This window comes from Bufo bufo, chromosome 3 (genome assembly GCF_905171765.1).
Source record: "Bufo bufo chromosome 3, aBufBuf1.1, whole genome shotgun sequence".
NCBI classification, from domain to species: Eukaryota; Metazoa; Chordata; class Amphibia; order Anura; family Bufonidae; genus Bufo; species Bufo bufo.
This window is the reverse complement of record NC_053391.1, coordinates 553,541,404-553,555,789: the sequence shown is the minus strand read 5'-3', so window position 1 is coordinate 553,555,789 and position 14,386 is coordinate 553,541,404. Positions and strand designations below refer to the sequence as shown.

Sequence of the window (14,386 nt, the reverse complement as noted above, 5' to 3'; positions counted from 1 at the left end):
TCATAGTCTGGAGGATGCTGCGCCCATGGCTGGCGTAGATTGCAGTGTCCTACTCCAGAAAACTGGCATAGAAGATAATGTGAAGGTGACGGCGGAGTAACAGCACTTGCACTTTGTCACGTCACAAAAGTGGCGTATTTTAATGATAAATTTGGCATATTGACTTCTATGGTAGAGTTTTCTATGAAAGCTTTGTGACCTGTGTGGTGGTCAGGGAGGAGTAGATAAGCTGCCTGTCATAGAAATCACTAAATTTTCTGCATAAGAAGCACTAGTGCACTTTGCTGAAGATTAATGAGCAGCATGCATACTATGTTACTACTGTGAGTGGTGGATCTTGTGTTATCTATATATAGCGGATATCTGTCATTGTAATTAGAGATGAGCAAAGCGAACTTCGGATGTTACATCCGAAGTCACTTCTTTCATAACTTTGGATTAATACTGTACAGAGACAGACCCCCGTATGGTATTAGGGCTCATTCAGACAGCGATATTGCGGAACGGGTGCGGACCAATTCATTTCAATGGGGCCGCAAAAGAATGAGATGACTGCTGAAATGTCAACTCCACAGACAAGTATGTAGCACCTATTAGGCTTCGTGCCAAAGAAGAACTGCAGGATTTTAGGATTTATTTTAAATAAATATAGTGACATGCAAAATTAAAAATAATACCAAAGAGTCTTTAAAATATGTTTAACATAAAAACTTCAAACAATAGGCCATTTTCTGATGAAACGCCTCCCTTTTTAAAAAGTTGCAAAAATTGTCACAATTCTATTCCAGTAAGGCTACTTTCAGACTGGCGTTTTGGTTTCCGTTTGCGAGATCCATTCAGGGATCTCACAAGCGGTCCAAAACGGATCAGTTTTGCCCTTAATGCATTCTGAATGGATAAGGATCCACCCCGAATGCATCAGTTTGGCTCAGATTGGCTCAGTTCCGCTTTGGAAGCGGACACCAAAACACTGCTCCGTCCTGACACACAATGTAAGTCAATGGGGACAGATCTGTTTTCACTGACACAATATGGCACAACAGAAAACGGATCCGTTTTGGCTATGTTAAAGATAATACAAACTGATCCGTTCTGAACGGATGCAGACGGTCGTATTATCTGAACGGATGCGTTTGTGCAGATCCATGACGGATCCGCACCAAACGCGAGTGTTAAAGTAGCCTTAAGCAGTGGTGTAGAAAGAGTAACATCTCCAAGCAGAAGTGTAGCCATAAAATCTATCAAGAATCACACATTTGACAACGCAGACACATGTAAAATTGGAAATTCCCCTTATGATAAATCTCTTGGCCTAGCAGCTGGCGATACCAAGGACAGCAGTTATACAATGTACGGTGCTAAGACAGCGGCGCTCATAGGAGCACCACTGCCTTCTCAAAACAGTTGATTGGTGGGGGTCCCGAATGTCAGACCCCACCGATCAGATATTGATGACCTATCCATCATCATTTAAAAAATCCAGGAAAACCATATTAAGTAGTAACATAATAGGCATACTGCTCATTAATCTTCAGTAGAGTGCATTAGTGCTTCTTATGCAGAAAATGTAGTGATTTCTAGGACAGGCAGCTAAACGTTATGTCCATAGCCAAACTGATCCATGCACGTTCTCCTGCTAGTACTGCTTGAGTTAGGCCATTTGTACACTGGCTTGTAATTTCTGTAGTGCTTTGAATAGCAGGACATTATAATCAGCAGGGAAAGAAGGCAGTCAATCCACTACAAACCAGATCGGTCATGGAAAAACAGCGTCCATAACGCAAGCGTCAACAGATGCCAACAAACAGATACTGAGCCAAGTAGCCGAAATCGCCTTCCATGTGGATGTATTAGTACCTTAATATTGATAAGAAGCTCCAGGAAGTTCTTTGGTGGCATAACCACCGACGTGTTCAGTGGAATAACATAGCATTTGTTCAGGCTGAGATCCAGGTATGCAGTGAGTTTCTGATGAGAACAAGAGGTTATGATGGAAACAGATATTCATGAAAAACAGCTGAATCCAGTCAATTACTACAATGTTTATAAGGTAAATTGCATTGTACAGCATAATAGTACATAGCCGTATGCCAATGGCGAGGTCAAAGAATTGCAGAGCTCCTGTCTGTAAAATTAGGGTCATGCATTCTGCAAGTTACCAATGCAGAAAACCATCATCCTTTATAATTTTTTTTTTTGCAAGACAGAATAATGTAGCATACCACGCTTTTCTGTCCTGCAAAAAGATGTATAAAGATGTATAGAAGTGTGTGTGTGTATGTGTGTATATATATATATATATATATATATATATATATATATATATATATATATAGGGAATAGAGAAAATGTGGGCAGCACCACTGTCAAAATAGTACAAACGGAGTGCCAGCGGCTGAGTAGGCGATCCACCTCCAAATAATATAGAAAAAAAGAAATCCGCAGCACATCCAATTGATCAAGAAGTAAAAAGAAGCTTTATTCACCAAGCATGCGACGTTTCAATCCTCTCAATGGGATTTTTCTCAAGCAGTCACTGCTTGAGAAAAATCCCTTTGAGAGGATTGAAACGTCGCATGCTTGGTGAATAAAGCTTCTTTTTACTTCTTGATCAATTGGATGTGCTGCGGATTTCTTTTTTTCTTTTTCTATATATATATATATATATATATTTTTTTTACATTGCAGTGAATGGGAGACAGATGGACACATAAGAGAATATGTTTATCATCTGTTAAACGTATCCGTTTTTATCCTATTTCCTTCGATAGACTTTAAGGGTGCATTCACACGACCGTAAGTGTTTTGCGGTCCGCAAATTTGAGATCCACAAAACACTGATACCAGCTGTGTGCGTTCAGCAACTTGTGGACCGCACATGGCCAGCGCTATATGAAGAATGCTTAAGCTTGTCCGCGGTTGCGGACAAGAATAGGACATGCTCTATCTTTTTTGTGGGGCCACGGAACAATGGATGCGGACAGCACACGGTGTGCTGTCTGTATCTTTTGCGGCCCCATTGAAATGAATGGGTCCGCACCCGTTCAGCAAATTTTCGGAACGGATGCAGATCCATTTATACGGTCGTGTGAATGCACCCTTAATCTTTATTTTAAAAAAAGTAAGGTATCACAAAAACGTATAAGGCTAAAAAAAAGGATAAAAAAAAACAAAAAACAAAATTGCGTATGTTTCTGTACTTTTTTTTTTACTGTATGTCTAAATGTATCTGCTTGACGTACATCAAAAACGAACAGCCCCTAACACGGATGCAAAGAGCTGAACAATTACTGTGTGAAAGAGGGTTTCATGTTTTACGTAATTAAAGCTCAATAACCATACGCATTAAAGGATACACAGATTTCTATTGTACTTTGTATTTCAGTTACTTACTTACACAAGTTATATGGTCTGTGATTGTAGCAAATGAGATTTGTGCATCTGTTGATGCATTTACACTGGATAGAGTTGTATGCACATCCAAAATAAGAGTCGGACTAGCTATGTACGGGATTTGTAGCTTGGGAATGTAAAAAAGAATGTTCTCATTCATTGACAGCAAACACATATCTTAAAAATGGTGAGGCACAGCTATGCAATGATTATTGTAGTTGTACGTTTAATTTTTACAGTAATTGAGCTTCATTTAGATAAAATAGGAAAATCTTCAATTCTATTAACAGCAAACACATAATAGCAGTGGAAATAAACAGAAACAAAAGCTCTGTTCACACCTGCGTTTTGCGGCCCCTGCAGGGTTTTAATCACTTTTGCAATTGTTCTAAAAGCAGTGATGGGCAAACTACGGTCCGGCGGACCTTTTAATCCGGCCCTTTCTGTCCGGAGGCAGCAGGAGAGGAGATGAGCGCTTCCATTGTGGAAGCGCTCATCTCCATATTCATCTGTATTGCCGTCCTCAGGACAGCGATAAAGATGAATGGTGCGGAGGAGCAGGGGAGAGGCGTCTCCCTTACCCGTTCCTCTGATGGAACTAGGCCTGTAGCCTATCAGAAGCCGGTGCAGGCGGCGCGATGATGTCGATGGCGCCGCCTGAGCGAGACACAGGCCGGAAGAGGCCTGCATCACATCACTGACAGCAGCATAAGGTAAGTATATGTGTTTGTTTTTATTATTTACAGTATACTGTGGCAAGAAGGGGGGTGGGGGCCCCATATACTGGCACAATATGCATTGGTACTATGGAGAAGAGGGGAAGCACTATGGAGAAGAGGGGAAGCACTATGGGGGCCCTATATACGGGGGCATTATGGAGAAGAGGGGAAGCACTATAGGGGCCCTATATACTGGCACAGTATCTATTCTGCAAATTGCAACAACAAAGCTAAGGCCCCCTTCACATGGGCGAGTTTTCCGTGCGGCTGCAATGTGTGAGGTGAACGCATTGCACCCGCACGGCATCCGGACCCGTTCATTTCTATGGGGCTGTGTACATGTTTTTCACGCAACGCAGGCCCCTTAGAAATGAATGGGGCTGCGTGAAAATCGCAAGCATCTGCAAGCAAGTGCGGATGCGGTGCGATTTTCACGCATGGTTGCTAGGTGACGATCGGGATGGGGACCCAATCATTATTATTTTCCCTTATAACATAGATTGAGGAGTTAAAAAAAAACAACAATTTTTTACTCACCTCATCCGCTTGTTCGCGCAGCCTGTCTCGTCTTTATTCTTCTTCTTTGAGGACCTGGGAGAATAAAGACCTTTGGTGACGTCACTGCGCTCATCACATGGTCCATCACCATGGTGATGGACCATGTGATGAGCGCAGTGACATCGCCAAAGGTCTTTATTCTCCCAGGTCCTCAAAGAAGAAGAAGAATAAAGACGAGACGAGCTGCACGAACAAGTGGATGAGGTGAGTTAAATTTTTAACCCCTCCATCCCTAATTTACTTAGCATTCTGTATTAAGAATGCTATTATTTTCCCTTATAACCATGTTATAAGGGAAAATAATAAAATTTACACCACACCGATCCCAAACCCGAACTTCTGTGAAGAAGTCCGGGTACGGGTCTGGGTACCAAACATGCATATTTTTCTCACGCGCGTGCAAAACGCATTAAAACGCTTAGCTGTGCATTTTCCCACAATGCACCCGCATCTCTTCCCGCACGTCACCTGCAACGCCAGTGTGAAAGAGGCCTAACTCCAAACTTTGATGCCTTAGCAAAAAAAGGATACCAACAACACTGTTCCCACTAAAATTAAAGGTACTATGTTATGAAAGAAATACATTGCATAAAAGTTTTGTACAATAAATCTTTTTATGCTTTTCTACCTTGAATTAAACTAAACCTTTAATGTTACGAAATTTAATTTATATCAATTCACACAAACGCCCCATCCATCTACTCTTTGTCTGGCCCCTGGGTCCAATATATGAACCCATTGTGGCCCACGAGTCAAAAAGTTTGCCCACCTCTGTTCTAAAGCATCACCAAATTATATGCAACTCCATCAATATTACAAGCATCAAACCTCTGAGAGATTATCCAATATACCTTACCCTGTGAAAGTCATGAACAATGTCAGCAGGATCACTGTCAGCAAATTCAGGGACGGGTACATTGATCAATTCAACTTCTTCTTCTTCCAGGATCTGAATTCTCTCCTTAAATGAGTGGTAGCGGACATGGGATTCTGCATAAGGCTCAGTGAGTGACACGTCATCCTCGGTGTACCTTATTCCACAAAAGTATACACCACGCTACAAGAGAAAATGGAAGAAAATAAGATATTACCAGGTATACAGATCTGGAACATTGTAACCATCCATGTGATAAAAACACATTTAAAAAGTAAGCATTATGGGGGGTCATTTACTAATCTAAAATACGCCAAAATTAGGTGCATTTCAGGAGCAGATGGTGCAACTAACTGTTCTATCTGCGACTTTTCCTCACTCACGCCAGGTCTAAAATTGTGGGCGTGGCATGGGTGGGGACGGGCCGGCAGACCAGTCTCATTCATCATTTTCTACGCCTAGGCGTAGAAAATGGTCTACATGTAAGGCTACTTTCACACTCGTGTTTGGTGCGGATCAGTCATGGTTCTGCACAGATTAATCCGTTCAGATAATACAAACGTCTGCATCCGTTCAGAACGGATCCGTTTGTATTATCTTTACCATAGCCAAGACTGATCAGTCTTGAACACCATTGAAAGTCAATGGAGGAAGGATCAGTTTTCTATTGTGTCAAAGAAAACTGATACGTCCCCATTGACTGACATTGTGTCAGAACGGATGCGTTTGGCTCAGTTTCGTCAGACGGCCCCATATACGCTGCAAGCAGCGTTTTGTTGTCCGCCTCCAAAGCGGAATGGAGGCAAACTGATGCATTTTGAGTGGATCCTTTTCCATTCAGAATGCATTAGGGCAAAACTGAACCGTTTTGGACCGCTTGGGAGAGCCCTGAACGAATTTCACTAACGGAAAGCCAAAACGCCAGTGTGAAAGTAGCCTAAGACAGCTCAGAAGCGGTCTTACATTTAGAACTGGCACTGGATGCACCAAAGTTATGGAGAGACCAGCACCTCTTCATAACTTCGGCGGATCCAACGCCAGCTGTGGGGCTTTATTAAGACCGACGTCTAAAACGCCGGTCTTAATAAACGTGCCCCTACAGCTTTATAAAAGCAGCAACACAATGAGTGTGAACACCGGACACGTCATCAGGTCATATAAAAATACTGGCTCTGGTGGTCTTGTTCTCTGTGCACAGTGGTCATGTACAGGACCTGGGCTGTCTCTACATCCAGACCCTGTTACAGGACACTCTTCCAGGTGAAGACAGAAGACAACTGCGCCACTGGTACAAGGAGGGGTTGTCCCGTCCATTCCCTTGGTTCTGCTTGATGTTAATGTCTTTTTTCAACACTAATATCTATGTAACTATGTCTTAACGGAGAGTGTCCTAGAGAAGGGCTTGCTATGACTGCTGAGGGAAACCTGAATGGGAGGTATGCTGTGTCCTATTGTGATTGCTGGGTAGAGGAAAACCTTGTTAGTGTTATCTGTGATAGTCCCTCATACATGTGCCATTACACTGTAGTCATTAAAAAGGCTTTCTGTAATTCCCATAAACTGCTTTAAAGGGGACTGGTCAGGTCGGGCACATCTCTTTCAGTAAATGCTGCATTTCCTAAGAAACTGCAGTTCTGGAACATATTTCTTCTTCGCTCTGCATTGTATTATTCCTCTGTTATTCCCCCTGAATATTTATGAACTGGGTGCCAACTGTCTGCACCGACTGGACAATATCACTCTCTTCTGGTAAGACCCAGATGTTGTTTAGTCCCATGGATATAAACTCATTAGCCTACTTTCACACCTGCGTTAGGTGCGGATCCGTCTGGTATCTGCACAGACTGATCCGCACCTATAAATGCAAATGCTGGTATCCGTTCAGAAAGGATCCGTCTGCATAACTTCGTCAAAAAAAATCTAAGTCTAAGTGTAAGTCAAACGGATCCGTCCTGACTTTACATTGAAAGTCAATGGGGAACGGATCCGTTTACAATTGCACCATATTTGTGTCAATGTAAACGGATCCGTCCCCATTGACTTACATTGTAAGTCAGGACGGATCAGTTTGGCTCCGCACTGCCAAGCGGACACCAAAACGCTGCAAGCAGCATTTTGGTGTCCGCCTCCAGAGCGGAATGGAGGCGGAACGGAGCCAAACTGATGCATTCTGAACGGATCCGCATCCATTCAGAATGCATTGGGGCTACACTTATCCATTTGGGGCCGCTTGCGAGAGCCTTGAAACGGATCTCCCAGGCGGACCCAGAAATGCCAGTGTGAAAGTAGCCTTAGATAGTTGGTCAATCTTGCCAAGATTGGTCGGTCAACCTTTGCATGTGATCAACTTTCTCCCCAAATTTAAATGGTGTTAAGCTACATACAAAACCAATAAAAAGAAAAAGATAAAACACCCGGCTTCATTACTGCTCCACAGTATCCTGTTATTCTTTGCCTGAGCACCAGGGAAATGTGTGTAGGAAACAGCTGCAGACAATAAGCAAATGGGGAATTAATCAGGTAAAAGCGCTAGAGCTTTACAGGAATAATAGCCTGCTAGAACAATGACCGCTTCTAGGAAGTACACACAATGGAACACTTTCCCAGAAAGCAGCACATCATTTTCTCCTTATCTTTAGTGCAATATTTTCTTTCTGTTGTGTAATAAACTATAAAGGGGTATCAGTAATAGTCCCACCAATCTAGCAGTTACCACCACCTACCCACTGTATAAGGGATAACTTGCTATGACCATCATTAAAAGTCGATTCGGCTACTAGTCAGTAAACAGCCCATGGACCACCAATAGTTATAGCACTCTATGGGACACATTTATTAAGACTGGTGTTTTAGACTCCGGTCTTAAGGCCCTGCGCTAGATGCGCCGAACTTATGTAGAGGCGCCGGCCTCTACATAACATCGGCAGATCCACTGCTGCTTCCTTGCTGTCTTACATTTAGACCATTTTCTAAGCCTAAAACAGGTGTAGAAAATGGTAAATGAGATGGGCCTGCTGGCCCCTCCCCTTCCCCGCCCACTTTTTCAGCCCTGGCGTCAGTGGAAAAAAGTCACAGATTGCGGCGCAAAGGAACTTTGAGCCGCAATCTGCGCCACCAATACCGTTTAATAAACGACCCCCTATATTTCGAGCTAGTCCAGGACACAAAGTGTAAAAGCTAATTGTTAGAGCAGAACATTGTACTACAGCTGGATGATGTGGCCTCAAAAAGGTTTTTGTTGTTTTCTTAACGACTATTTTAAGGTGAAATGCTGGACAGTCTAAAGGATAGAAGAGTGTGGAGAGCTTGCAGAATTCACCGCCTCATTGTGACATCATGAGTATGGGCACATTTACACTGTGCAGATGAGCAAACCTTCCTTCCTGACAACTGGCGGATCATAAGTGGAGGTGAAGAGGTGCATTTACATGAAGCAGTCTCCTCCACAGCAGATTGTAAGCTCTTGCGAGCAGGGCCCACATTCCTCTTGTTGTAATTATTGACATGTCTATTGCCATGTTATTTATGACTGCACATGAACCCCTGAATTATAAAGCACTGCAGAATATGTTGGCGCTATATAAAAGATGATTATTATAAGGAAGAGCAAGCGCTGGTCCTCATACAGCTGCAATGTTCCTGGGCAGCAGAGTACCGTTTAGAAACCATGATCTGCTGCCCAGATATGAAGATTGAGGGGTCCGCACCTCAGATAATTTCACCAGATAAATTACGGTAATGCTTCGCTCTTTCATCGTGTGATCTGTTGCGCCTTCAGACTGGCAGATTATCGGAAACGAGCTGGCTGTTTCCGTGCTCCCGGCACTCTCACTCCTTGACGAGGCCTTGTGTTCCAGCAGTACCATCTCCTATGAATCCACTATGACGACAGGTCACTGTGCTGGGGCGGATATAGATTTCTAGATTCTGAACAAAACTTCATAGAAATAGCATCTATTTAACTTGATTAGCTGCCCAGCCCTGCACTCTAATAAATAAGACTCAAATCAGGAGATTTAGGACTACTGATGTAAAAATCCAATCACAGTGCAGCTTGCATGTCTTACAAGGCTTCTGAAAAATTAAAAGTTGTGCCACAATTCTATGAGCAACAAAGACATTTTTTCCAAAATGTCCCCGTTTCACCGTGCAAAGAGTTGGATCTTAATTCATTGATACAAGTAAAATAAGTTAGTATAAAGGAAGCACCCTTGCAAACATTACACATACCTTTTGTTGTGTCCCATCATCCCATGCACACCTATGGGTCCCTTCATGTTATGGACAATCATTCTAGATGCAGGTAACATCGAACATGAAGAAAATGTTCACCAGCAGCTTCCGACCGAACAATTACAGAACATACACCACCACATATGGAGCTCACTAGGGTCTTTTTCAATTAAGTGTCTCCGTGGTTACAGACTACAAACACAATGCGTGTGTAGTCTGATCTTACACCGTCCATCTAACCCTCTCCTGCAGGGTAGAAAGCACCGGGGCGGAGAGCTGGGTAGCACACAGCACAATTCTCAGGTTACACACAGGATTGGTTTGTAACCAGAGAGACATTTGCGTAGAAGCTGTTAGGACAGACACCTGGCTGGGTAACGCACCGCTACATACTGTCTAGTATCACGAAGTGTGACTAAAATCTTTGTCCAACCACCACTAAGTGCTCTCTGTATAAGGTATGTACACCATGTCAAAGAAATGAATAATTCCTTTCACCCACTCTCTCTCTCTCTCTCACTTCTTAGTCGTGTTCAAGGTCTGGGTATTATGCAAACAAGACTCTTGGGAATAACTGGGTTTCTAAACACCTGCCTGTGTCACTTACTCTTAAAATCAGGATCCTAAGATTACTGGCCTTAATACCAGCAGATGGTGGGGACCTGGATTACAGGAAAGCAGTTACATAAGTAAAGGGCTGATATCAGGCAGTTGGAGAGAGAGTTTGGCCAACAGCTGTTGAAGGTTTAGACTAGGATTTTTCTTTGCATTCTCTCCATTATGTATATAGCTGTACAAGCTATCAGAAGCAGATTATTTTCATGGCGAGGTGGTGGTGGGTTATCGGCAGGTACAATGGCATGTTAGTCCAGAATAACGCCTCAGTGATTGTTCTTCAGCAAGGCACTACTCTTTCTTGGCAGCTGATATTTCGGTAACTCACCACTTCCTCTCCACTGCTGAGGCTTCCGGACTACTCTCTATGTGATGAGCTGAACCCTGCGCCTCCATACAACTCCATTTGAATCTCAACATTAGTGGAGTACAAAGTGCTCTAATTATTTGCATTTAAGATGGCATAATTCTCACGGTCACTTCTCTCTCCCTAACCTGCTTGAAGGCCAGTCTAGGGTTGCCTCCCTTTAGGACCTGGCACCCCCGTCGATCAGCTGGTTACAAGGAAGGCCGCCTTCCCTTCATAGTTGAAGCGCAGTGCTGAGCAGGTGTAATTACAAGAAGCCGTCCCATTCACTTCTATGGGATGGCTCTGTAGTATACATTCATATAGGAACGAGCCGTCCTATTGAAGTGAATTGTACAGCTTGTAATTACACCTGCTCACCGCTGTGACGTCGACAGCAAGCAGCTGATCAGCTGAGGTGCCGGGTAGGGATGAAACCATTCATCGATTTAAATCGAGGCAAAAAAATCCTTTTACATCACATCACCACAGAGCATGAGTGAAATGCAGCTTCTCACTCACTGCTCTGTGGCCTGCCGACTCGGCACCGCGCTGCAGGGCCTTGCGTTCGCATATGGTCAGCACTCTGGCTGACGCTGTGTGTGACGTCAGGTCCCAGTGCATGCTGGGATGAAGATGTGTCTCCTGCAGACTCCATGTGTCAGGGCACGCCGCACTGCCAGGAAAGGCAAGTATAAAGTTACCAGCACTAGCGGCAGCAGCAAGGGGGATGAATGGGGGCACCTGTGATTTGGCATGGAGGGGTTGATCTGGGGGAGGGGGGACATGGTGGATGGCATGGAGGCACTGAGGAAAGGGGGACAGCATGGCAGCCAGTGAACTCCGGCAGTCTGTTCCTCCACCGGACGGAGTCCACAACATAGCCTTATATACACATTCCGGCAGAAGAGCAGCCTGCTGGAGTATACATTATTGGGTATAGCCGGACACAACCAGCTATATGCTCTCAGTGACTATAATGTGGTCCAGGGCCATCTGGCCATGTCCCGGCATACATGCTGGGTATTATCCAAAGCTTTTTTATTTTTTTTGAATGCTGTAACAAGGCCGGACCCCATTACAGTCGATACGGTACATTCTGGCCATCTGTTCTTCTCACAGAATGTATATTGCTGCTGTGAAAGAAGCCTTATGTGTGCAATTATTAGCTATAACCCCGTAAGAAATAAAAATATAGTTTTTATAAAGGAATACGTTATTTTAAGAAGGTTTTTCTTATTAGAGTACTCAATTAATTGTAAAAAAATAAAAATCGACAGAATACTCGATTACTAAAATATTCGTTTACTGCAGTCCTAGTGTCGGGTGTCGAAACCCTGTTGATCTAATATTGACAACCTATCCTGAGGATAGATCATCAATACTAAAACCCCTTCAATATTTATCACCGCTCCTGACATGTCTGTTTTAGTAACTACTTACATCCTCTCATGTAATAATAATTCTGGAGCATCTGTTCTTATGGCTCTATGTTGGGTCATTCCCGATAAAAGTTATGAATAATTCTGCAATAGGTCCATCCAGTGACGTGTTTCCAGTTGGAGGTATTGCTCTGCACACTGGCAGCACTGACTGGATAGTGTCCGACTGCAGGGACACAACTCCAACTGGTAACGCCCACTGCAAATTGCTAGAATTCATAACTTGTAGAAGGAATAGTACACTATAGTCATAAGAATAGATGCTCCAGAATTATTACACAGGGGATGCAAGTAGTTACTTAGACACGTCAGGAGAGGTTACAAGTAGCGATGACCAAATGGAGTTTCAACTTCGGCGTACAGGGTTCGGGTTATCTAGGAATTCAGTTATGGATTCCGCTACCACGGACCATAGGTTGTGGTCTGTGGTAGCGGAATCTATAACAGAATTGTTAGATTACCCGAACCTTGTACGCCGAACTTGAAACTCAAGTTCGCTCATCCCCAGTGACAGGTCCTCTGTAAAGGGGTTAAGAAAAAAAAAAAAAGGGGGGGGGGGGGGGGAAGGAGAAATACAGCTGCTTTCTTCCCCAATACAGCATCACACCTGTCCACCGGTTGTGTGTAGTGTTGCAAATCAAGTTGTAATCACTGGAGCACAATAACACAACCTATGGAAAGGTGTGGTGCTGTTCATGCAGTCACTAAAAAAATGCAGTGTAATCTACAGACAGCAGGTTATAGAGCAGGAGGAGCTGAGCAGACTGATATATAGTCTTGTGGGTATAGATTCAGTAAAACCTGTAATTTAGACTACACAAACGTTGTTTGTTTCAGTGTCCGTTCCGTTTTTTTTTGCGGAAAGGATGCGGACCCATTAATTTCAATGTCCGCATCAGTATGTCCGTTCTGTTTTAGGCATTGTTACAATGAATCTGCAAAAAAAACGGATACCATACGTTTTTGATGGCGGATCCACAATTTGCGGACCGCAAAACACATACGGTTGTGTGCATGTAGCCTTATACATTTAAAAACTCTGCTCTCTCTGATCTCAGTTGTACACAGGGAAGGTGTGTAAGTGTGTATTAAGGCTGCAACGATTAATCGACTATCGATAATATTCGATAACTGGATTCGTTGTCGTTCGAATCCAGTTATCGAATAATCGCCGATTCGTTGCTATGTGGGCGGGCGGTTTACTTTAAATCACTGCATCTTTATTTTACCTTACAATGAAGCTCCAGTAACAGGCAGAGCGGACGGCGGCGTAACGTCACTTACTCACGTGACGCGCCTGCTCAGCCTCCTTCATTCATAAAGTGAGTGAGTGACGTTTTACGCCGCCGCCCGCTCTGCCTGTTACTGGAGCTTCATTGTAAGGTAATAAAGATGCGCTGACGCTGAGTAAAAGTTACTGCCGGAATAGTCTGCTGTGAGCAGCGGGGCCGGGGCTGTTATGGGGAGGGGGATCCGTGTATGGCGCTGTTATGGGGAGGGGGATCCGTGTATGGCGCTGTTATGGGGAGGGGGATCCGTGTATGGCGCTGTTATGGGGAGGGGGATCCGTGTATGGCGCTGTTATGGGGAGGGGGATCCGTGGATGACACATATAGCATAAGATGCTATATAGTGCCATCCACAGATCCCCCTCCCCACAACAGTGCCATCCACAGATCCCCCTCCCCACAACAGTGCCATCCACAGATCCCCCTCCCCACAACAGTGCCATCCACAGATCCCCCTCCCCACAACAGTGCCATCCACAGATCCCCCTCCCCACAACAGTGCCATCCACAGATCCCCCTCCCCACAACAGTGCCATCCACAGATCCCCCTCCCCACAACAGTGCCATCCACAGATCCCCCTCCCCACAACAGTGCCATCCACAGATCCCCCCCATAACAGTGTCATCCACAATTTGTTTTAATATGGCCTTTGAACATAATTTTTCAAGTAAAATCATCTAAACCTCTTTGTTTTGTAATTTTGGCGTTTTTCCCCGATTAATCGATTATTCAAATAGTTAGCTGCAGCCCTAGTGTGTATACATAGCTGTACAAGGAGCGGTCTTAAGTATAGAATGAAGAAAGATTTAAATGTATAAATTACAATATTTACTGAATCTTTTCCCCACAAAACTATATATGAATCTGCTCAGCTCCTGCTGCTCTAGGACATGCTGCCTGCACATTACACTGCACT

At 43.9% G+C, this 14,386-nt stretch overlaps 1 protein-coding gene across 1 annotated transcript in view; it reads right to left on the bottom strand.

Moving 5' to 3' along the window:
* ITM2B (integral membrane protein 2B) overlaps window positions 1-14,386 on the bottom strand; it is a 58,710-nt gene that overhangs the window by 13,742 nt on the left and 30,582 nt on the right. The window contains exons 3-4 of the mRNA XM_040425457.1: window positions 5,527-5,727; window positions 1,858-1,968 (exon numbers count right to left, since the gene is read on the bottom strand). Coding sequence (XP_040281391.1) covers window positions 1,858-1,968; window positions 5,527-5,727 — 312 coding nt within the window. The remainder of the gene's footprint in view (window positions 1-1,857; window positions 1,969-5,526; window positions 5,728-14,386) is intronic.